Source organism: Daphnia magna, linkage group LG8, assembly GCF_020631705.1.
Source record: "Daphnia magna isolate NIES linkage group LG8, ASM2063170v1.1, whole genome shotgun sequence".
NCBI classification, from domain to species: Eukaryota; Metazoa; Arthropoda; class Branchiopoda; order Diplostraca; family Daphniidae; genus Daphnia; species Daphnia magna.
Window position 1 is genome coordinate 7,621,230 of NC_059189.1, and position 24,920 is coordinate 7,646,149.

Consider the following 24,920-nt stretch of genomic DNA (forward strand, 5'->3'; position numbering starts at 1 on the left):
AAAAAAAACTAGGCTTAGAGTGTATAAAAATTCAGGGTATATAGTCTTCACTATAAGTTTGAGTGTGTTAACACCATGCAAACGATGTGAGTACTCTATGCAAATTTTGAACATGAGTTTGAGTGTGTGAACACCAAGCAAACTATGTAAAGTTTAATTCTGGACAATGAGTTTGAGTGTGTAGACACCAAGCAAACTATGTAAGGGCCTTATGCAATTCTAAAAATGGGTTTGAGTGTGTTCACACCAAGCAATTTGTGTAACGGTCTCAACAACAAAATATATGAGTAGCATGAGATCACTATTCAAATTGAAATACTTGAAACAACCCACGAGGGTTTTTAATTTACCTTAGCTGGTCGTGCTTCTATTTGCTCTCCTGTTGTTGTGTTGGCATCAAGCATGTTTTTTAAGTCGAGTTGCTCCATCATGGCCTAGAATTCGCAACGATAGTCACTATAATATTCTCCATTAAATTTGACAAGATGTCCAACATCTTTAAAGGCATTGTTGGACTGGGCTGCCATAATTGATTGAAGTTGGATTGATTAACTGTATAACCTCCAGTGTAATCTGGGCCCATAACCTGTTATGACAATAATTGCTACAGCGGTTATTGGAAGATAACAATCACACTTGTATTAGAATACATGCATATTAAACATCAGAGATAATACAGGTAAAGATATGCATTACGTTACCATAGGGAATCCAAAGGAAAAGTGAGACAGTCGGTAGACACTCTGGTATGACAATGATATAATCCTAGGGTCGTCTGATAATACAAAGTGTAGGGTAGGGAATCATAGTAGGGTTATGCAACCGCCAACTGTAGGAGTTTGTTTATGCTCCAATAAAAACAAGCTTCCGTCAATAAAAAATTTATTAAGGACTAGTGCGAATCGATTGGCACAAGTGGTCAGGCGTATAAAGGAGATTGAAGATATTGTGATTGACGGTTTCGCTGCGCCTATGTCAACAGAGATTGTGTATTCAGATTTACATACCAACGGACCAACTCATTCTAATTTCAAAGGTTATGAGTATAACTTTATGAAGCTACAAAATTGGAAAAACGGTTCGAAACGTCCAAATCACGGTATTTTTTTGAAAAACGGAAATGTAACTTTGATCAAAAAACATTCTTAAAACTTTGAACGGTCAAATTTCGATCCTTGTGCAAAAATATGTGCAATATGAACATCTTTATCTTTCTCCAATTTCTTCCAAAGATTTGCAAGAACTTGTGGTATTTGAATTACGTGCTGAATGTGAATTAATTTCTGTAGATCGGATTGCTTGTAAAGCGATTGGATTTCTGATGACACAACCTAAAAACGGAAAATATTTTGTAACACCCCTTCTCATGTCATAGGTGTAAATGAGGCCCACCTTCGTGTTTAATAAATAATTTATAAATCGGTGTGGATTTTCAATAATCTATTTATATAATGCGATTATAGTAGTAGTCAAATTATCCGTAAGCGATTGCGATAAGAAAAATTTAATATTGGCAACGTTGCCTGATTTGTTAAGGAAAATTTTGCAAAGTCCTTGTCGTCCTCGTCCGTCTATTGGATATATTTTCATGGACGTCTTATAAAAAGTAAAATCCGTGTCTCCATAGGACAGACGATAAACGTCCGATTTCGAATCGGAAATGGATGCCCCTGCGGATCATTTACGTAAATCCCCGGGATGTACAGATAAAGATGGCTTATTGCCGTCGTAAAGATGTCATCCATAGGATGTCCGATTTGCGTCATGGACGGGACGGATCTATTTAGGAGATCGCGACGGCCATAGGATGGACGCTGGATGGGAGTTTGCTACCAGGGGTAAAGCTCGTATTCCAATTATGTAAAACTCCAATTTCTATCATTTCGAATACAATAGAGCAGTAAAACATCCTACGTTGCACGTTCTCCACAAATGCGAAAATCTCATTTGTGTCGAAGTTGGTCTGCTGCGAATGCAGCGTCTTATGGAGAAACCAACTTCTTCATGTTAAAAAATAAGTTTTCATTAATATAATTAAGATTTTCCCCCTTTTCTTCCTAGCAGTGGGTACCCTGCTAGGAAGAAACCTGCTATTCATTTTTTCATTTCCCAATTTTTTTTCTAGCCCTAGTTCTATCTGGTTTATTTTTATTTAACTATTGTTTGTGAATTTTTTGTTGTTCATCCCCTTGTAGCAGACGAATTTCTGGCAGCAAATGAAATTCTTCGGCTAAAAGAGACGAGCAACTTACAAACAAAAATATAAAAAAAATTAAGTAGATAGAACTGGGGCTAGAAAAAAAAATTGGGAAATGAAAAGATGAATAGGGTACCCACTGCTAGGAAAAAAAGGGGGAAATCTAAATTATAGTTATGAAAACTTAATTTTTAACGTGAAGAAGATGGTTTCCCCATAAGACGCTGCAGCCGCAGCAGACCAACTTGAACACAAATGAGATTTTCGCATTTGTGGAAAACGCGCAACGCAGGATTTTTACTGCTCTATTTCGAGTAAAGAATTTTTTGTTGTTCGGCAAAAAATCTTATTTCGATTGCTGTTTAGTACAAATATTTTCCTCTGTAATCGCCTAAATTCCATTTATATTCGATATATTTCATTAGAAAATTTATTCGTTATTTGTTATTCGATTATTAAATTCGATATATTTCATTAGAAAATTTATTCGTTATTTGTTATTCGATTATTATATTCGTTATTCTTATTCGTTTGTACTGCTTATTCGTATTCGTTTACAAAACGAATCAAGTTTTTCGTTATTCGACAGAACACCGAAAATTTGGTCGCGTATGGAATTTGTCAAATGCGCGCGGATTGACCCAGATAAGAAAGAATGCATGATGGAAGGGATCGACCCCAACCCTTATCGGGGTGCATTTTTGCCAGTCAGGTTTCAAAATTATGGGCTCAGGGCGGGGCGTTTGGGGTTCAGGGTGAAAATTTTTGAACTCCGATCTTTAATCGGGGTTGTATCGAGGTGCCTAATCGGAAATGCAAACCCGATTGCAATCAATCAATCGACGTAAAAACATAATCGATCGAGTCGAAATCGATTATTATGAGGGAAATCGGGGGGTTTCCTCCGGTTACCCCGATAAAAACCCGACCCAGCTTCGTAGTTTGAATTTAGGCGCCATTTTTGCATATGGCGTTGGGGCAAGCGGGATAACCTCGATTTTTGCCCCGCCCCGGCTGACGAAGTGGTCCCCGATTCAGCCCCGATTGACCTTTACCGGGGCGGGGCGGGGCAGTTAATCCGATTTTGGCTAAATGGGGCCGATCGCTAAATGATGGTTGCGGCCTTAAAAACATAACATGAAAGAATTCTTGGTCTTTGATGAGTAAACCTGATAGCAGCTTATAATATATACAGACCTTACTTAGAAAACATTAGAATTGTGTTTCATTCTGAAAAGCTCAAATAATATTCCTGGTTGGGTATTGTGTTTTTGATGAATATTAGTCGATAGTATACTTTCCCACTTTGTTCATTTGTTTAAGCGTGGTAATTTTATATGGCCCCCAAAATTCTTCAAATTTTTATTAACTGCGATTGAGAATAGTCAAATTATATACAGTTTTAATAACAAACAACACAAAGCCCCAAAATCTGCATGGTTATGAGTATGACATGTCCTTACGTACAAAGTAGGAAACATCGTATCGACGCCATTTTGGACACCAAAACCAAGCTTGGCGCATGGTATAGACTGGTATAGACGTCCTTCGAGATATTTTCGAATTGGGATACTTGAGTAGGCTTTATACTACCAAAATAGTATTCAGAAAATGTACGTGTTGTTGGTAAACCAAGGTGATGGAATTAATCCAGCTGATCCGACATCGATCTGGACTTGCAGGTTAATTCAGTTTCTTTTCCAGCTTTAATATTGAAATATTTTGTCTATACCTACATTTGTCTTGCAGGCTATGTGGAATTCAGATGTACAACCCTGTGTATTTGCATCTTTTTTCAGAAAGTGGGGAAAACCCTTTGATATCCACAATTCGTAGGTAGCTGCCTTGAATATTTTGCTAGTTAAGCAGAAGTAGCTTTGCTTTTGATATCATTACTTTGTTACTTAAATAATTCAGATTCCTCGATATCAAGATTGAAGACTCCGACAAGCTACCTACCACACTTTGTCAATCTTGCACAACTAAAGTTCAAGAATTGGAAAGCTTTTACAATAATTGTCAAGATGCCCAAAAGTTACTGGCAATTCAGCATGGTGTTCAATTTCATAATGAAGGAATTATTGAAGATCAAGCTCTTATGATCCCTCCAACTCAGAACACTATTGCTGCTGTCACACTGAAGCAAAGTGAAACCAATAATGTTACCAGTTCTCCATCAACAACAGTTCTTACTGTTGATAAATTACTTGAAACAGCTATTAAGGATACCTGCATTTTATCTGGAGAAGAATCAGAAGAGTCAGAGTCAACTGATTGTCTATCAGATGATGACAATCTGACAGATGATCCATCAGATGCTGAAGAGAAAGTTTGTTGGTTTTTCTCTAGAATTCTGTAACAATACTGAACTCACTCCTTTAATGTTGGTTTTAAATTTATGAGGAGGAGTATTCTATTGGTAAAAGGACACGCTCAGCCATGTTTGCTAGAAAATCCGATCCACCTGTACCCAGGAAAAGAAAAAAATTGGTTTTCACACTAGAATATCTTGAATCAAAGCTAAACCGGAAACTGGATGGTGAGGAAGCAGGGAGGCTTAAAGAATACATCCAGAAGGGCCAAAATACCAAAATATTTGAAATGTTGGTGGGTGGAGGCAAAGATCAGGTTTGGAAATGTCAATATTGTACCGAAGAGATTCGTGGTAGCCCAAAGGATGTTAAGGAGCATTATGCGACCCTTCATGACTCAGTTCCCATTTTCCCATGCCAGCTTTGCGACAAGGTATTGTTAATTTTTAGGTTAAGTATTTGATTGTGTGTTTTTAGTTGTTCCTTTGTGTACGAATGTGTGTTTGCGTATATGAATGTGTGCATGCATATAAAGTGCGAATTAAGAAAATTATGTTTGTTTAGGTTTGCCGATCAGTAAACTACTACCGAATCCATCGCCTTTCACACCTAGCTGAGTATTCAATTTAGATCAACATGTATAAGTCACTTAACTACTAACAGCTTTTTTCCCTTCCATATTTTCATAGGTACCCTTGTGAGACGTGTGGGAAAATATTTAAAGATAATTCGAAACTGGTGCTTCATCGACAGGTTCATTCGAATAAACGTCCCCATGAGTGTGATGTCTGTGGAAAGACGTTTAAACGGGCAACAACAGTTCGTGTCCACAAAAGAACTGTTCACGGTTCTAAGGTATCACGATCTTTATATGCTCTTGGTAAACGATTAGTTTGTACATATATATATTTTTCGTTCGTTGGTTAAGGATGAGCAATTTTTGTTCACATGTGAACTCTGTGGGAAAAGATTCAAAACTAATTTTGAGTTAAAAAAGCACCTGGACAAACACCCATCTGAAGATAATCCACTTCCGTACCAATGCAAGTAAGTGTATCACAAGCCTACAGTGTAATAACTTCTACAAAATGTTGGCTGTCGCACCGTTTTTTTTTCTTTGTTTTTTTTTTAATTATTATTATTATTTTTGTTTTTTACATTAATTTCCACTTACATGTTTTTTCAAGTTACAGCTAAGAGAAATGATGCAATTTTCAGGTATTGTGATTCACGATTCCCAGACAAGGCTCAACAAATAACACATAGCAACACGTTACATGCGAATGAGGGTGAATACGTGTGTCATATTTGCGGCAAGAAGGTAACCATTTCTTTGTTTCGAAGCACTCACCGGATCTTTTCAAACAAATTTTTTTCGACCATTGTCGTTGAACCTAAAATAATTCAGGTGAAAACTGAAACTGCGTTGGAAAATCATGTTAAGTCCCATTCGGGGATTCGTGATCTGAAGTGTCATATTTGCGATGCGGCGTTCGCTAGTCGTTACACGTTGAATGCACATGTCAAACGACATGCCATTACTGAGCCCCTCTTCTCATGTCCCTATTGTGGTAGGTATTGCATTCTTTTGCATTCTGCTAGTAATGTGTGCTTAAAGTCATGAAATTTCAGGTAAAGGCTCGAAAAGCAAAGCGAATTTAGAACAGCATATCAGAATCCATACGGGTGTCCGGCCCTACTCTTGCAGCGTATGTAATGCCGCGTGAGTTTCCTCCGATCTTAGTTTATCTAGTTTATTAGTTAAAGGAATTTATTTCCAAGCTATTTGGTTTGATTACTTCTGGATTTACCGATATCAGAATGTGATGTTTATTTGTCTTCTTTTTTAAAAAATATTCGACAAATTTTGAAATTTGCTTATCTTCCCTCTTTTTTTTTTTCCTTTTTTTTTTAGGTTTAAACATCGTTCACACTTAAAAGTCCACATGACCATTCACACTGGCGAACATCCGTTTGCTTGCCACGAATGCAATAAAACTTTTCGAACTAACAAGCAACGAACCAGTCACATGAGCTACGTCCATAACACAGTGCGCAATTTTGCCTGCGAAATTTGTGGGAAAGCCTTTAAGACGTTGAAAGATCTAAAGGTAGGTTCCGTCCTAGGTCTTGAGTAAAATTCGCTCGATCGTAGTCTACACATACACCATGGTTATTCTTATTTTGTATTGGTGATAGCAGCAAATCTTTCTTGAAGCTCAACTTTAACTTTTCACTAGATTCATAGTACTCTTCACACTGGGGAAAAAAATCACGTGTGTCCTACGTGCGGAAAGGCCTTCCGCGTCCGTGCAAACTACTATAAACATAGGAAAATTCACGAAAGAACATCCATCGAACAGCACCAGCAGGAGGCACAGGATCAAAGTGAGCAGCTTCAGGATCAGCCAGTAGCTCGACAAAACAATGTCCAACCTGTTCGCGGTGAAATTTCTTCTGGTAATGTCACGTTGCCGAATCCTTCGACCGTGCTTCTCGACAACTTTTCCGTGAGTCTGTTTTAGTCAACCTACTTTGCCCATTTGCCGATGCGAATAACTTGGAATTCTCTTGGGGGTGAACGTATTATGAAATAATTCTTCATATTTTTCTTTAGCTGGAGAATGGCTCCGCACTCCAAGTTCCTGCCACCATTGAAACTGGTCCTTCTGACAGTGAACATCTGACTACTCATGGCACTAGTACTATATCCGACGAAGGTGTTCTTCTTTTCCGCTCCTCGCTTACACCCTTAACGGATGCCAAGGAATTTTCTGGGATTTCCGGTTGAAATCTAAGGATAGAAAACTAAAAATTTTTGATACTTCACGTGGACCGTTTTACATGTTACATGTGTTTCTTTGAAAGGAACACAATTTATTTGTTTTTTACCAGTATCGTCGAAAATCATCGACAGCAAAAATGAGGCGAAGTTGGTTTATCCTTAGATGACGTATAATCACGAATATAAATGAAAAGTTGGCTGCAACAACGGTATTTGCCTAAATGTAATTGCTTGGGACTACATACCCTTAACCTATTTTTGTCAACATCGATTATAAATCTTTTCTTGCAAGTTGTAACCTGAGTTAAAATAGAATCCAATAAAGCTATTTTGTACCGTCACCTCAAAGTCACGCAGAACGTCTAGTAATAAAAAACGGATTTTTACACTAAACTGTATTTGCGGAAAAGGAAGGCATGAGCAGTTGATCACTGACTGTAGAGCACAGAGTTCGATCACAAACGAAAAAAAAAACTAATTAGTATTAAATTATGATTTTTCATTTAACTTGTAGTTTTGTTCATTTTTCTTTCGGTTAAAACAGAAAAATCTGTGACAGCAGTATATTATATAACAGAGAGATCAAACTGAAAACTTTTCTAACGGCTCCGAAAATCCAGAATAAAGAGAAGGGCACCGTGAGACTTGCCGTTTCGATCATATTTTAAATTCTTGATCAAATTTTTCAACTTGGTACAGTATCCTCCACAAAAAAGAGGCACCCCCCCGGTTACAGAACGCCACATTACCCCCTAAAATTTTAGCACCTTGGCTAGGGCCATTTATTTTATTTCGCAGAAAATAATCACCATCCACCAACGCCATCTAGCGGTTTCGCGTGGCTATCGATACTAATTATCGGTATAGCGACATATTTCGATAGTAGATCGATCGACATGTATAAACAAAAACTAGTTACATACTTACCCTCCTATACCAGAGTAATAGAGGGGATGGTGGCGTTGCCCTGTCGAAATTCTCCATAAGGCTATGTCCGAGCCGTCTCCCTTAAAAAGGGTGACACCTTGCGGATTTTTCCAAGAACTAAACTGAAATTTCCCCGCGAGTCCGTAAAATAAGATTACAACATGCTGTCTGTAAAGCAACAAATCTCAAATGTAAAGTTACACTTAAATTATACTACAAATTATACCATAATGCAAATAGTTGATGATTTATAAATATTTTTCCTTTTTTCATGAAATGAAATAAATATCAAACTTTAAGTTTTATCCGTTGTATTTGCTGTTTCTTTTTCTTTGACTTTTTCACATTGAATTTCTCACCCGTTTCTGTATGATCATTGTCACCATTGAGTTGTGATTCATCTTCTTGATGAGGCGGTGAAGCAGCCGATTGAAATGCAGTAGTAGTTTCACAACTAGCAGTGTCTTCTTCTACTGTGGTTAGAGTCTCAATTGGCAAATTAAAAGGCTCATCAGTCTCCATCAGATCAATGCCACCAATGATTTCTGTTTCTGGATGTTGTAGGGTTGGTAAAGCAACCGATTGAAATGGAGTATTGCTTTTAGAAACACGACTAGGTGCTTGGTGGCCTGCAATGACATTTAATTTGAAAAATACAAATATAGTTACTAAAAACTGATTGAAATATATAACAACTTACTTATAAGTTTCAATTTTTTGTTATGTTGGTTAGGTGTTGTATTCTCGGTACCAACAGTTTTTTTTAATGGTTTGTGTCTCTTTGCTCCATTACCCAGAGGTGATGGTAGGTTTTGGTGATTGTTGGACATAGAATGAACACTAGAAATTTTAGCTTGTATGCCATCACGTTTCTTCTGTTGTGTGTTGACTGAAAACAGTTGTTTCAGAGGAGTACGTTTGACTACTTTGGAAGAAGCTTCCTTTATACCTGTTTCAAGTAACGTTAGAACTTACTACAAGTTTTACAGCACAATAATATTAATTATACCCAACAAATGTTTAGGAACAGCAGAAATACTTAATCTCCATCTTCCATAGGGATGATACACTGTGCCATCTGTAAATCCTTTTAAAACATCTGACTCATTAAAATGCTTTTCACACAGTAACGATGCTTGCTTCAGCTCTGGAATGATTAATTGCCAACTAGAAAACTTGTTCTTAGGTACACGAAAAATACCAATTCTTTTGTTTTCATCCTGATAATTGACACCACAAAAGAAGCAAGTTTTTCTTGAAGATTTTTATTTCAACGGATTTGAAAGAGACATTCCCTTGAATATTACCAGTCATGGGGTGGAAATCGTGGAAAGGAATGAAGAATGATTTTCTTGCTTATTTTGACTGAAGGCTACGCGTGGCGGCGCTGCGTTTAAGGGAGAGCTATTCTGTAACGTCCGCCAAACAATTGAAAAAATCTTGAAAAACCTCGGACATAGCCTTATGGAGAATTTCGACAGGGCGACGCCACCATCCCCTCTATTACTCTGCCTATACAGTCGCAATGCATTGAAATACTATTGCCTGCTTGGGTAAATCAACCATGGTCTTCGTCAGGGTAGAAAAAATGCCATGGAATGACGAACTTTTGCAACACAAATACCATTTGTGTTGGCCAATTTCAAACACTCGAAATCTAAATATAATCCATAGTACCATTTTCAACTAATGTACCTCTTTCACCGTGCAGATAGCAGGATTCCTGTAGTCCGGCAACGGCGTATCCTCCATTATTTTTCCAGCCATACCGTGTTTTGCTAGGATTTGAATAGGGAAACAAGTTTAGCATTAAAAATTCTCCTCTCAGTGAAATCTTTCTGTGTTTCAGTGCATTGGATAACTAGCACCATCATCTGGGTAAGAGATTAAGCCTAATTATATTGTCGCAAACTGAAAATTAATGGCCACCTTTTTATGTCGTGTATAGGGCTTTCCAAATGTAAACAAGAAAATTCAAAACAACACTAAAAGGTAATAAAGTGAAACGCGTATATTTCCATTAATAATCATGGCTACATTTTAGAATAGGAATGACAAATGAGAACATTGAAGAACTTGTCTATGATGCTGTCATAGAATTGTTTGATTTATCCAGTTACTCTTCAACGTTACCAAAAGATGCTAAAGAAAGATACATGTCGAAGCTCTATGATGTAAGATGTGATTGCCCATAGAGCATCGAGAATGGATACTGGACATCACATAAGGAGCTTGGGCATGTTTTACCATCAGTTGAATTTGGTGACATCTGGCATTACCTCGTATACCGAAACAACTTTTACACAGCAGGCGAAATAAAGAATTATAAAAGCTGCAAATCCTACGAAATACTTGTTGGCGATGGATTGTTTTTTTTACTTTAAGGCATTAAAACTAGGTAATGGGAATGTTTTGGCACAGGAAAAAGTGCACCACTCTATGGCATTTAATCTGCCACCATCATTGAGACCCTGGGTGGCATTTAATTCTGCTGGTGGTGTCATTACTGCACATTGCGATTGCATTGCTAGGTATTTGTTCTTGCTTGTATAAAGATATTAATTCTGGTTAAAATTTCCTTTCCATTAATGTGTAGTCTCGGAGAATGCTGCAGTCACGTAGGCGCGATCCTGTCAAGTAATAAACTCACGGAAAAGTATATTAACCGTTACTGACAAGCCCATGCAATGGTTGAGGAAGTCAGTAAGGCCTATAAGTAAAATTTTTCATAAAGTAAATTCTATGTTCACCTAGCACATTGTTGTATATCTTTACAAGGAATGGTAGACACCGTGTCTGAATTGAGAACACACAGAAGAAAGGAAAGAAACATATAAGGGAAATCACAGTGAACTATCTGTGCAAGAATTTACCGACATGATGGATCAGTTCATGAGCAACAACATACCAAGTGGTCTTCTCACAGTCCTACCCAAGTATAGCCAACATTTCATTCCCATGGAGCTAAGAGTTTCTCTTCCTCAACCGATGTCAACAATATTTTCCAGTGAGCTAAAAAGGAAAACCATTAAATCTACTCCCTCATGAATCTGAAAAAAAATTTCATCGGTATGCTGTTTCGGAGGAACAGTCTTAAGCCATTGAAGAACTAACTCGAAAGCAAAGCAAGAGGGAAATATGGATCAACTATCGACGTGGTCGTGTCACTGCCAGTTTGGTGACAGCAATTACTTCCACGAACATTGAGAATCCTGCAAAAACCACTGTGATGAAGAGCTGCTACCCGGTGGTACACGCCTTCAGCAATGAAGCTACCAGGTATTTATAATAAAAAAAAATTCTAAATCACCTTCGTTTATTAACGCTTTGTGTATTTATCAGATGAAAACTGTCTAATGAGAAAAAAGCTCTGACAAAATGGATAAAACTTGTTAACCACCGAAGTAAAACGACGAAGACGGGATGTGGCTAACTCAGTGGCCAAAAGGGCCAGGCTGCGATGTATTTAAAACACGACACGAGGTTACAACACGGGAAAGTTGGGGCAACAGGTTGCGACTGCTACCACCACGAAAACGATTCAGACTAACCTCATTGCTGCATTTTCCTCCGTCATCGACTACGGCGGGGGAGCGAGACTAAGCAGGGGAGGGAAAAAACAAAAGAAGGGCGCTAACGTGACAATTAGCTTTTAGGTGTAAATGGGGTGGCGGAAGTGTAAGGGAGGGTAACCTTTTACAAAAAACAAAGGGTTAGTTCAGCCAAGGTCAGACAAGTTCAGACTTGTCTGCCCCTCGGCTATAACGCAAACTTACATATATACACACACACACATCCAAAAAAAAAACGAAAATTAAATTACATTAAATCACTAACGACTTCTGTCGTTAACAGAGGGGCCTGTTACTGATTACAGAAAAAACAATTATACATCAGTAACATCAGACTCTAATAAACATAATTTTGACACTGGGTGGTAGTATTCTCCAGTAGGGGTCTTGACGTACACCGATCGGACGACTCCATCTGGACTGGGGATGACTCGGGTTACACGACCAATGGGCCAATGTCCTCTAGGAGAATTCGGGGCCACCACAAGCAAGGTACCCATATAGCACATTTCTGCCGTCGGATGTCCGAATCATGGCCGAACATCCGTTAGATATCTATGTACTCAATGGGTAGTCCCAGGGATGTCCGTCGGCTAGTCACCTTGGAAGTGCAATGGATGTGCGAAAATTATATTCTACGGACCTCCTTCCAACAGCCAAGAAGATTTTCAATTGTTTCATTTAAGGATCGGCTTCGAGCCAATCGGGGCGCTTTTTTGCAAATCGGGTTTCTCATTTCGGGCCAACGAGGCGTGGCTCAGGGTGGAAAATTCTTCTCCCCGAATTCAATTTGGGTTTGCAATCAATTGGATTGCAATCAATCGATTCATCAATGCAAAAAAAATTATCGATTTACTGTTTCACCCGATCTATCCGATAACAACCCCGATAATAGCTCGTTCTACCCGCTTGCCCCGATTTTTACTCTGAAACCGAAAGAACGGCGTTTTTTTTAAATTGCTTCGGGGCAACGGGTTAACCTCAAATTTTTCCCCGCACCGCCCCAGTTGAAAAAGTGGTACCTCAATTCAACCCCGAATGCACTTTATCGGTGCGGGGCGGTTAACTCGATTAGAACTAATTGGGGCCGATCACTAAGTTTTATTATTATTTGTCAAAATTTCTTTGTTTCCAAAAGGGGAAAACATAACCGTGTTCAAATTTTACCCTTGAACATATTTTTATTTTAAGTCCATAATTTAATACGAAATTTTGAAAAAATTAAGGAGTAATTATGTATTTGCCGGATGGATTATTTTTAATTTTATTAAAAAAAATGAATAAAATATATGTAAGTCGTGAGTTTTTTTGCACAGGCTTTCCATTTAGCTTACGGGAACCAGGCCATTGGAAATTAACTTACAGAAAATATATATTATTCGGAATCTAATAATATTCAAAGCAAGTATACTTGTGATAGGATTTTAATTTCAAATAATAAAAAACTACTTTAAACTTAATAAATCATGCTGAAGTTTAAAATTCAAAAAATATTCAGCCTAAATTGTTTAATTTAAATTTATACACTTCTGGTTTAACCTAAGTTCGACATCATCTTGACTTCTTAAAAATCCTGTATGTGATTTGTTATCGAAAAAGCTCAAGTGTTTTACAACAATTCGATTGTATTGTTCGAAAATAAAATACAATATATCTATAGATTGGCACAGTGGAATAGTTTATGGAGGGGTTTCCGGAAGGGGAATAAACATGTATGGGGTGGGTGCATTTAAAAATATTACTAAAATTACATAAATAAAATAAATGGTTAAGAATCTACAAATCTACTGGGTATAGAGTTACTACGGGAAGAGGGGGGTTATCCTCAGCTTCGGGGTTTGGTGCACCATGATGGAAATGGGCACACACCATATCCATTGATCCCTGGATCGCTGCCAATCGGGCCTTGAATCGGAAGGCCCCCCAGGATCTTCCGTTGATTCCAAGAATCGAACGGATTTCGTCGTTCCTGGGGTACCATGATCCAAGAGACCCGACAACCAGGGGGAGAATCCTCCCATGCGAAGAATATTTATCATATTTCCGCTGGTAGGCATTCTCCATACTCCCTGGTTGGTCATAGCAGACCACGACGTCGACCATCACCCGGGAACCGGATAGTTGAAATTCAACATCTGGTCTTAACCTTTGCCCGGGGATGGCATTGTTGATCGTGACGTCGTGTCCCTGCTTGACTAGCAGCGACTCCAAGAGATCTTGGATGGTGTTGTGCCTCTTGGTGGCGAGCTGGAGACCTTCTTCGCAGTGGTTAAGCACATGAAACCCGGTCTCGTTTTCCTTTCCGCATCGGCGGCAACTCGTGTCTTGCTCCTGTGAGCAAAACCACGAGTGCCCCCGAAGAGGAAGGATGTCGAGCCGGGCCCTGTGAAGATATCTCCAGTCTCGGAAGGAGAGGGGCGTACGGCAGGATACCAGGCGAGCCATGTCTTTCGACTTGTCTTCCAGGGAGAGGCCAGTGGCAACTACTCCCTGGTGGCTCTTGTCGGAAATTAGGTCCCTGGTATAGCGCTGCCGAGCTACTTTCCGAAGTCCGCGGACTGCCTTGACTGGGCTTACGGAGACGTCATCGGCGACAATTCTTAGATTTTCGTCGCCGGATACATCAATCCGCACTCCCAGTCGTTTGGCAGCTTGGCGGGCAAGAGTCCAAAGATTGGACCCTGCCTCCGCGTACCTCAGTCTGTAGAGCCCCCCATCCACGGATCCCGAAAGATATTCCCCAACTGGCAACACTCCTGGATGCTCGTTTCTGAACCCTCGCCGGATGGTGTCATGGAGCTGCTCTCGGCATATGTTCCTCACTGTAGGGTCTCTACAAGTGAGGAGCTGAGCAGCCCTGGCGATGGTCCAGATATCGGCATCATCAGTGAGGCGGCATGTTCCTAGGCCCCCAACCCGCCGGTCCGCATAGAAAAACGGGACCGTTGCGTGATTGGGAAGGTTGCAAATAAGGCCTAGAAACTTCCTACACTCAGTGTCCAGTTGGGTAAGGCAGTCTTTCAGGACCCGACCCGAAGCGAGGTGATGGGAAAGGGAGGGAAGAAGGTGGCTACGGAAGATTTCGAGTTTTTGCCATGGTGCGAGGTGGGAGGCGGCAATCTTGTCGAGGTTAGGGATAAGGTCAGTTGGTGGTCGGAACCGCAATTTTCCTCCGATCGGTGTACCAAGATATGTTTCTTGGTCGTCTGGACCCAAGCACCGAATTAATTGATCACCAATTCGGCACTGGGCGTCAGACGGCTTGCCTTTGTCGAAGACCAGGCAAGCACACTTCCCGGCATTAAATTGCAGCCCCAAGGTGTTTGCGGTGAGGGTAAAAACGTTTAAAATATTTTGGAGCTCGGAGGGGAATTTGTTACCACGGCAATGTCGTCAGCATATGCCGTGGTTTTCTCGAGCGAGCCAAATAATAAAAATCCGGGGTTAATATTGGATTTTCCGGCCCTGACGAGGGGCTCGGAAGCCAGGTTAAAAATAGGGGAACTAAGAGCGTCACCCTGGCGAACACCTGTTGTCGGGAAAATGCGGATGGATTCTTTCCCAACGGCAAAATCCATCCGATTTTCCGAATATATGTCCACCAGGATGCGCCGGAGGTCCTCTGGTATTGGAAGTGATGTGAACAGCTCATTCAGAACGGCGTGAGGCACAGATCCAAACGCGTTGCACATGTCCAGCCATGCTATAGACATGTGCTTTCGTTTGGTCTTTGTCTCCTCGACAACCGTCTGTAAGAGCTGTGTATGTTCCTGAATACCATGGACCCCCGGGAGGAAACCCTTTTGCTCGGGAGATAACCAGCCAAGGTCTGAAGCGACTTGCGTTATTCTCTGGCTGATCACTCCCGAGAACAGTTTGTAAATGGTAGGAAGAAGGGATATTGGTCTAAAGTTGGAATAGTCGCTAGTGTCCCCTTTCTTGAAAATGGGGACAGTTCGCGATGTCTTCCAACAATTAGGAACCCCTAGCTTCCAAACCATTTTACAAACTGTTTCCAAGCAGAATGCAGTTGGGGTCGATGGCTCTAAGATGACGGTATTCTAGGCCATCAACCCCTGGTGATGTGTTGGTAGCCCGGCGAAGCTTAGCTTCAAGCTCTTGTTGGGTTGGCGCACGATTAAGGAAGTTCATCTGGTCCTCTGAAGGTTGGGACCAGTCGCAGGTGTCGTAGAGTTCCCTCGCACTTTGGCACTGCTGCGGAGATGGTCTCAATCGGTTGTAAGTCCTCTTGAGATATTCCTCCGCAGCTTGTACAGTACCATCGTAGGAGGGTGAACGGTCTTCGAGCACCTCTTGAACGGCTCTTCTTGGGTTAATGTTGAAGAGCCGCTGAATCTTCCTCGCCTCGTACGCCTTTTGCTTGATATGTCGCCGGGCCTTCTGCATCTGCCGGTTTTGGTTTCTTTTTCTTTTTTCAGGGTTTCCTCGGGGTTGTTCAGGGCTAGGGTCTTGTAAAATTTGTGCTTTAGGGAGCCAGTCAGCTGTGCAACGTTCGAGGACGTCGTCTAGGTCGTGTAGGGTCTCGCAGCTCAAGAAGGCAGGAACCCAGAGACTGACAAAATCGTCGTCTGTTTGGCTCTGCTCTTCTGAGCTGTTATGACTACGTCCTCGATTGCTTTGCTGACTGGGGACAAAGGTTAAGGTCTCGGGGTTAGGTGAAGGGTCTAAAATCTCTTGTAATAAAATTGTGGGGCTAGTATTTTCTTGTGGGGCGAGTTCATAAAGCCAACTAAAATTTGGTGTATTAAAAGAGGAGGCGAACTCCCTCCCAAGATCTAAAATAGGGCTAGCGGTAAAATTTGCTGGGGACAGGACATTACCAAGGGATTCCTCGATCGCTGGGATTTCCACCACGGATAGCTCATCACGCTCGTCTTCTGTTGCAGTAACATCCTCTAGAGAGATCACTGCAGCAGAAGAGTCACGGTTGGAGCCATCCATACTGGATATCCCAGCAAATCGGATGGAGGGTGATGGGTTGTTATTAGAATGTAACCTTTGGTAATGTCCTTTTAGTGTAGGGCCATCTCCAGCAAATCCACACACTCCGCATTCCCAATATTTAACTAGTCGGAGTGTGTGGGCTGTCTCTAGGTGTCTGTGGATACTACCCATGGCTCTGGTGTTAGTTGCCAAGGTAGTCCACTCACACCTAGGACACTTCGTGGGTTTCCCAGGGTATTTAAAAATGATTTTGTCCCCTTCAATTCTGGAAGGGGAAAACGTGGGGAGAGAAGAGTGAGCGGGATTAGGAGACCCCTTCGAACCATCCATTGCAGATACAATGGTTAGTTCGAGGGATTGGCGGAGAATACTGGAGGAAAGGGACTCAGTACAAGGTCTTGCATGTCTGCCGGCTGAAATAAACGAATTAAATTCCTTTTTACAGCCAAGGCAGACATACTGGGTGGTGTACTGAACCCCTCTCCTAGAATGTCTTTCTTTTATGTGTGTCTCCGCCAATTGTCTCTTGCGATCCCCAGACCAGGGACCGCTACCTCGCTCACCTTGACAGGATTTCTCCCCACATTTTAAAATGTTTGGCAGAGGAACTGGGATTTTAATTATTGTCCCATGGAGTCTTACTCTAGTAGCATTTCTACTAGATGCTCCTACCTCTGCCATTGCTACCCTGGGCCCACTTACATATGAAAGAATAAAACAGTAATTCTTATTGACTAAAACCAAAGAAGTAAAGAAAAAATCGGTAAAATAATATAAATATAATAAAAAATAATAATATAATAATATAAAAAATAAAAATAATATAATATAATATCCGACTGAGGAGCGGGAGACCCGAGTTCGGATCCTGACATAGTCTAATGTTTTTTCTAGATTTGAGGTCCAATACATGTCATATTTATAGCCAAATGAAAGCCCATTCGGATATCCTTAGAATGTCCGACGGCGCTGTTGAGGGCGGTCAAAACCAAAAAATAATACATCCATAGGACATCCAAATCGAATATCGGGCTGTCCGGAGGATATCAAAAAGATGTACTCAACATCCGACCCCGACATCTGTCGGACATCCGACGGACTGCCTTGTGTTATGTGGGTATCGTCCACTGCCAAGTTCTTCTTATCGAAGAGCCATTTTCGACGGTCAGTGAGCGTGGGAAGGTACTCGTGAGGCCATCGGCGCCAGAAGTGTGTCGTCATGACTTGCATGGCCTCCCAATGTTTTCGAGAATACAATTTCTCGTCCTCGATGACGTCGTCTTCTGTGTTTGGTGAGCTCTGTACTAACAAAAAATGATTCGGGGTTAGTGGTTCGGGATCTCGAGGGTCCATACTGACGTAGGTCAGTGGACGTTCGTTCAGCAATGATTCGGCCTGAATCACGAAACCTCGTAAAAGCTCTTCGGTAAGCGGACGTGATTCCACAATGGCTTCCAGAGCCACTTTTGCTGATTTTACGAGACTTTCCCAAACGCCTCCGAAATGTGGTGCCAATGGTGGTGAGAAATGCCATTCGATTTCCCGTTTAACCATTTGTCCGACGATATTTTGCTCCTTGAGACGCTGGATGCCTTGTTGGATTGCCTTGTTCCCAGCAACAATTTGAGTTCCATTGTCGCTATACACGACTGACGGACGACTTCTTCGAGCGGTGAACGAAGCAAAGGTGATCAGAAAAGACGACAAGTCAAGTGAGGCTGCAACTTCCAAGTGTACCGCCCTAGTGTTGAGACACGTTATCAGTAAAACATAACATTTTACCTTGCGGCGAAAAATGGTGATGTTGCATGGGCCGAAATAGTCCATTCCCACATGGGTGAAAGGACGTTGGAACGGAACAAGGCGATGACGCGGAAGCGGGGCCATTAAAGGAATGCAGGGAGTAGCTCTATGCCGTTTGCAAGTAAAGCACTTGTGCAGATACCTTTTGATAGCTACTCGTCCTTTGATGATCCAATATTGAGACCTTATTGAGCTGGGCCGTCTCTCTGTAGATGGATGGAACAGTGGATCATGCTCTCTCATGACGATTAAACGCGTGAGTGGATGATCATGGGGCAGGATTTTAGGATGCTTGATGTCGAACGAAAGAGGAGCGTAATTCAAGCGACCTCCTACTCGCAATATTCTTTGCTCGTCCAGAAATGGCGATAAAGTTATCAGCGTCGAACTCAATTTTAAAGGCCTTTTGTCCTTTAAAGCCTCTATTTCATCAGAATAGGTATCCAATTGTGCCAATTTGATGAAACAATTAGCAGCGCGCTGAATGCATTTCACACCAATACGCGAATTGTCACGATTCGACGATTCCAACCTCGAGTTGGAAATAAAACGAAAAACCCTTGCAACAATTCGCATCACTAGATCATAGTTGGAATTTCGTTCCAATAATGAGCGGATCCTATTTTCTTCAGCGGGGCCGTAAACGAGCCCAATCCAGTTGGTGGCTGATACCTCTGGATCTTCGACAGAAGGTCCAGGAAGCTTAATGGTTATCGGCCAGGCTTTTTCTTCTTGCTGCAAGAAGGCTGGGCCATTTACCCAACGATAATTGTCCATCATCTTACCAGTGAAAAGTCCTCTGCTGCACTCATCAGCTGGATTTTCCATACCTGAGACATGTCTCCATTGCGTTGGCAGAAAATGCTCTAAGATTTCGGATATTCGATTGGCGACAAATGTCTGAAAGCGACATGTCTTTGAGGCTATCCACTGAAGGACAGTTTTAGAATCAGACCAATAAATGATTTGATTGATTGGAAATAAGCAGGGTCGATTGAATGAACTTCACAAGGCGTAGTGCCACAACTGCTCCTTGGAGTTCTAATTTCGGAACGGTTAGCGGACGAAGGGGTGCCACGCGGGACTTTGACGTTACGAAATTTACGGTGACGATTTTATTGCGGTAGACTACTTGTAGGTATACTACAGAGCCAAACCCGACGGTGGATGCATCGCAAAAGGCATGTAGCTGAATGTCTTGGATGTCACTGGACGAAGTTAACGCTCGCGGTATCTTGAATGCTTCCGGCTGGCTAAGATTAGTCGTCCATTTGTTCCACTGGTGTTGAATTAGTTCGGGAACTTGGTAATCCCAGTCGACACCGACAAGCCACAATTCTTGTAGAATTCTTTTGGCGCTTAGGATCACTGGTGATAAGAACCCCAGTGGGTCATACAAGGTGGACACTGCACTCAAGATCCGACGCTTAGTGCTCGCTTCGACGTCGGTTTTAACATAAAAAATGAAGCTGTCGTTTTTGCTGTCATATAAAACGCCTAAGGTTCTCTCCGTAGGTAAATCTTCTAGATCCAAATTCAGGCGAGGTTGATTACGATCACCTTCTGGAACACGAGACAGTACCCGTCGAGATGAAGAGAGCCATTGGTTCAGATGAAATCCTCCCCTTTTCAACAATGCTGTGGAGTCTTTAATCGCTCGATTAGCCTCCTCTTCGGTGTAAAAAGAATCCAGAAGGTTATCTACATAGAAGTTCTTGTAGAATCGTTCAGCGGCTTCGGGAAATTCTTCACGATGTAGGTCAGCAATATGTCGAAGCACTTGAGAGCAGATAAAAGGGGATGAAACCGATCCAAAGATTTGCCGCTGCATTTCATATACGGTGGGTCTTTTTCGAGAGCCAGGTGGACGCCACAGGAATCGTAGAGCGGAACGGTCTTCTTTCTTCACGCCAACTTGAAGAAACATTTGCTGAATATCCCCAGATAGGGACACCGGCTTTTCTCTAAGGAGTAGAAGGGTAGCACCTATATCGTTGATAAGGTTGGAACCCTTTAACAGCACTTCGTTAAGTGCAACTCCTTGGTACTTGGCCGAAGCGTCGAAGACCACCCTAACCTTTTCGGGTTTTCGAGGATTTACGGCTCCATGATGGGGAAGGTACCAATTTCTCCCAAAGGTGCCCTTCAATTCACTTTCCTTGAAAGGCCGCGTGAATCCCTTTCCCACATAGTCATCGATTACGGCTTTGTATCTCTCAGCAAAATTAGAATTGTGAACGAATTTGTTTTCGATGGAGAAAAGTCGACGCAATGCACTATTATAATTGTCGGGTAATGCGATATCTTCTGAAACCCATGGTAGACCTACTTCAAACCTTGTTCCGTCGAATTGAATAGTTGCATCGAGTTTCTTCCTCGCTAGTTTATCCTCGGTTGATTCTAGCGGTTGAGTCGGAGTTATAATTAGAAAGCTTTCCGTTTCCCACAATTTCTCAACTTGGCGCAAAAGTAATGCTTCCGTAGGTGATTCTTGTACAAGGTAGCGGAGTTTTTGCACCGCCATCAGTGGTTTGTTTGAACGACAAACCGTTAAATCATGCTGCTGCGTCCCTAATGTTAGATCGCCAACGCAAGTCAAACCAAATGGCGTCAATAAACCAAAGGGAGTGTCGGTTCCAACAGTAGGTAGTCTGTCATCGAGACGTAAGTGCAGCCATTGGTTTCCCGCTCCAATAAGGATGGTTGGTTCTCCAACATCAACCATTTTACGTCTTTGAGATGCGGGTAACGACTTCGGATCTCCATTAACTCCTTCGGTGGGCATGGTAACTTAAGGTACTGAGTCGGCACAGTAGAAACCTGCTTTAAATCCGATTCGAAAGATCTATCACGAGCCTTAACAGTCAAACTAACCGTAGTTGATTGAAACTGTGGGTCTTGGCCGTGAAACGAGCCAAAGGATACATTCCTTGCATTTCCTTTGTATTTGAGCTGTTTAGCTACATCTTCTGGAATTAAGTTAACGGTCGCTCCTGGATCTAGAAAAGCGGAAGTTTCTATTTCAACCCCGTTAGCTTGAAGTAACACAGGGACGATAGCTAGGGAAGTGTTGATAGCCGTATCCCTGTTTTTAATGGTCATTGCACGACCATCAGACGATTTTGCTGATGGCTGGCCTGCATTTTTAGTGGTTGAAGCATTCGCGGGATAAACTCGAGGTGCTCCGTGCAATAGGGGGTGGTGTCGTTGACCACAGTTCCCAATGTTGCAGACGATTTCGGTGGGACACTCAGTTCCCCGATGTGTTCCGATCAGACACCTGAAACATAATCATTTCTCTTTTACCCACTCCACTCTAGTTGCAACGTCTAGATCTTTGAATGTGGAACAGGTTTTTATCGAATGGGCGTTATCACAATAAATGCATTTCTTAATAACGCCTTTCTTCAGCGATGACGAATTACTCTCAGAGGGAGGACTTTGCTGCGGTTTCTTGACTGGTGGAGTTGTGGAGGTGTGAAAAACAACAGGACCTTCACCAAAGAGAGGAGTTGGTTTGGTGGAAGGCTTAGCACTTCCCGCTTTCTTTTCCTTCTGTGGAGCTGGTGATCTATGAGTAGACGGCCTGATCATCAATTCACCCACCACCATCTCGTCTATCCACTTTGCTAGATCCTTGAGAGTAGCTCGTGTTGGAGTCATCCGGTACACTTTCACGCCCCAGCTACTTCTCATTCGCGGAGGTAAACGGGAGACGACGTGTTCCAGAGACATTCCCGATTCCAAGCCGATTCCAAGTTCCAAGTGCTGCCGTCACGTGTCCGTGGTTGAGCCATTTCACTAGGCAACTGAGTTTTCGGTAACTTAAAGTTTCCTTTGCGAATCACCACTGTATAATCGACGGCCCTGAGAAGGTATCGACGATACAAGACGGACGAAAAGGTTATTAACAATCGACGGCCCTGTAAAGGTATCGACGATTGTGAATGTGTGAGACGGACGAAAAACGGAAAGAACAATCGACGGCCCTGTAAAGGTATCGACGATTGTGATTGTGCACAAGCGAAAACGAAATGAACAATCGACGGCTCTGTAAAGGTATCGACGATTGTAATAGTGCACAAACGAAAAACGAAATGAACAATTGTTCTGAACCGCTAGAGGTCCCTCACGTAGACGAGCGGAGAGGAGGCTTCGTCTGGAAAGAATAGGAAGACGGGTGGCAGTGAGAGATCGACCAGCGACCTGAGTGGAGAGAGAGAGAGAGGTATCAGCGTCACATTCGATTTCACAGCGTGTACTGTTCTCGCACAGCGTGTTTTTCTCTCGTGTCTTGTGTAAGTCAAATACAGTCTTGACCCAAGTCTCAACATGGCGCAGATGTTATAACATCCTATTATTCCTTGATCACACCAACCAGATATTTCAAGAACACCCCTAAGACAACGCGGCCAGGAACTACAAAAGCCACGTGGTACGCAGCATATAAAGATCAGAACACGAGGCACAGCATGCTACCCACTACACGCCAGTAACTTAAGCAACCAAGAAAAAAAAAAAAAAAAAAAAAAAAAATTAGGAAGGAAGGGAAAGAAGGAAGAGCATCTCAAGAAACACAATTTCAAATCCAGTAAAACCAAAACCCGGTAAGAAAACACCACAAAAACCATGGAAAAACTGGGTCGAATCGCTGCCGCATGCTTTTACTTACTCATTATTCCCCCAACAGAGTGCTACACGACCACCGCACCAATGGCAACAGCCCCAGCGGGAAACCCAGCACAACAGTTGCAACCAAGAGCCTTTAAGCCCTATGGAAACCCACCACCATTTGATTTGGAAGCCGAAAAGGACTCGTTCGACACGTGGGTCAGAAGATGGGAGATATTCCTGCCCTCTCGACCATCGATGAAGTTTTGGACGTCGCGCTCCTCCCAGCGTATAAAACCAATCTGCTGCTGTCGTGTTTTTCAACCCAAACACTACAAACCGTCCTGTCGGCTGGCCTTACGACAGCGAAGTTGGCAGACCATGAACAGATAATCGGAGCACTAAGAGCACGATGTAACGCAGGAAGAAACCGTCACGTCTGGCGCCACTTGATGTCTACATGCTGTCAACGTCCCAACCAACAGGCAGACAACTGGCTGTGTGGTGCGATTTAAGTAGAAAGTGTGACTTTGCCGGTGACTGCTGTGCCAGGTGTGAAGCAACCCGTATCCTCGGACAGATAGTAACGGGCGTTGCAGACAATGACGTACGCATCAAACTGCTCGAAAAAGGAGACACACTAACACTAGACGGAACGATCACAATCCTGAGAACAGCAGAAACTTCCCAGCTCCAAGCAGCACACTTGCAAGACGAGTCGTCCATCAATTTCATTCGCCGATCAGCCTACCAATCCAAAAAATCAAACGAGACCAGTAGCAGTGAGACTCGAGGGCCGGAAAACTTGTCATGCCGTTTTTGCGGCGGAGCCTCCCGACATATCAGGCGAGATTTCCCGGCGTGGGGAAGAAAATGCCTCAATTGCGGCAGAGAAAACCACTTCGCAAAGGTATGCGAAGGCAATGCAAGAAAAAAATCGGGTCCATTTTCAACACAGAGTTACCGTGCTTAAGAAACAAACCGCTACCAATGGTATTTAGCTCCAGAGAGGGGAAGATACAGGCCACATTGCCAACACTCGCTGACACAGGATCAGAGATTGACGCTATCCCTGATACACTGTACTACGCGCACTTCCCTACAGTATCACTGAGGCCCAACAACTCGGCCCAGACCGCAACAGGAAGCCCAATCCTCTGTTTAGGCACCTTTCAGGCAACAATTGACTGGCCAACCGACATTAACGACCCCAGCCCAGTCTGTACGGCAATTAATGTCCTAGAAGAACTCAAGCAATCAGTAATCTGCACGGCAACACAACGGAAGCTGGGCATGATACACGCCGGATACCCAAGGGCCAGAATCAACATGGTCCATTTTTCCCCATCACAAGCAAGAAAGAATGCAGATCTAGCCAGACTGATGGGAGAATACCCGCGGGTCTTCGACGGAATATGCAAGATCATGTCAGGTCCTCCTTGTCACTTCCACTTACGCGAATGAGCTGTACCCGTAAAGCTGCACGGGTCACGCCCTGTGTCCGAACCGTTGAAGTTACCCTTCAAAGAAGAGCTGGCGGAACAAGTCGCGCAAGGCATCATACGAAGAGTACCCCCCAGATTCTACAACCCCATGGGTCCACGGGGTTGTACTAGTACCGAAAAAGAAGGGAGGTATAAGATTCTGCCCGGATTACCGTCCACTAAACAAATGGCTGGTAGGGACAAAGTTCGACAACCCCACACCATACCAAGCAGTCCGGTCTATCCCCAGAGGCATGCGCTTCT

At 42.4% G+C, this 24,920-nt stretch overlaps 3 protein-coding genes and 1 long non-coding RNA gene across 8 annotated transcripts; 2 read left to right on the forward strand and 2 right to left on the reverse strand.

Annotated features, from left to right (window-relative positions):
• The first annotated feature begins 3,578 nt into the window (after positions 1–3,578).
• Positions 3,579–7,635, forward strand: LOC116929666 (zinc finger protein 2). Of its 2 annotated transcripts, none has more exons than XM_032936967.2 (13): positions 3,579–3,879; positions 3,947–4,033; positions 4,115–4,526; positions 4,604–4,942; positions 5,074–5,126; positions 5,199–5,364; positions 5,438–5,556; positions 5,728–5,830; positions 5,918–6,080; positions 6,142–6,232; positions 6,425–6,620; positions 6,750–7,019; positions 7,127–7,635. In XM_032936967.2, the coding sequence occupies exons 1-13, from the start codon at positions 3,809–3,811 to the stop codon at positions 7,298–7,300; spliced, it is 2,244 nt and encodes a 747-aa protein (XP_032792858.1). In that variant the 5' UTR covers positions 3,579–3,808; the 3' UTR covers positions 7,301–7,635. The 2 variants fall into 2 exon arrangements, with proteins under 2 accessions (XP_032792858.1, XP_032792857.1); XM_032936966.2 differs by having other exon boundaries at positions 3,582–3,879; positions 4,601–4,942.
• A 656-nt stretch (positions 7,636–8,291) lies between these two features.
• On the reverse strand, positions 8,292–9,567 carry LOC116929667. The gene is made up of 4 exons (XM_032936968.2): positions 9,529–9,567; positions 9,231–9,308; positions 8,922–9,170; positions 8,292–8,850 (listed from the first exon to the last, which is right to left on the reverse strand). Exons 1-4 carry the CDS (start codon positions 9,533–9,535, stop codon positions 8,510–8,512), a joined length of 675 nt encoding a protein of 224 aa, XP_032792859.2. The 5' UTR covers positions 9,536–9,567; the 3' UTR covers positions 8,292–8,509.
• A 131-nt stretch (positions 9,568–9,698) lies between these two features.
• LOC116929668 lies at positions 9,699–11,595 on the forward strand. Of its 4 annotated transcripts, XR_006649982.1 has the most exons (7): positions 9,699–10,099; positions 10,170–10,213; positions 10,266–10,752; positions 10,818–10,924; positions 11,000–11,228; positions 11,313–11,500; positions 11,564–11,595. It is a non-coding gene; the product is annotated as an uncharacterized LOC116929668 (long non-coding RNA). The 4 variants fall into 4 exon arrangements; XR_004398007.2 differs by having other exon boundaries at positions 10,818–10,937; positions 11,000–11,500; XR_004398008.2 differs by having other exon boundaries at positions 11,000–11,500.
• A 512-nt stretch (positions 11,596–12,107) lies between these two features.
• On the reverse strand, positions 12,108–21,346 carry LOC116933188. Its single transcript, XM_045177992.1, has 4 exons — positions 19,571–21,346; positions 18,704–19,491; positions 18,014–18,499; positions 12,108–12,255 (listed from the first exon to the last, which is right to left on the reverse strand). The coding sequence occupies exons 1-4, from the start codon at positions 21,344–21,346 to the stop codon at positions 12,108–12,110; spliced, it is 3,198 nt and encodes a 1,065-aa protein (XP_045033927.1).
• Between the last annotated feature and the right edge of the window lie 3,574 nt (positions 21,347–24,920).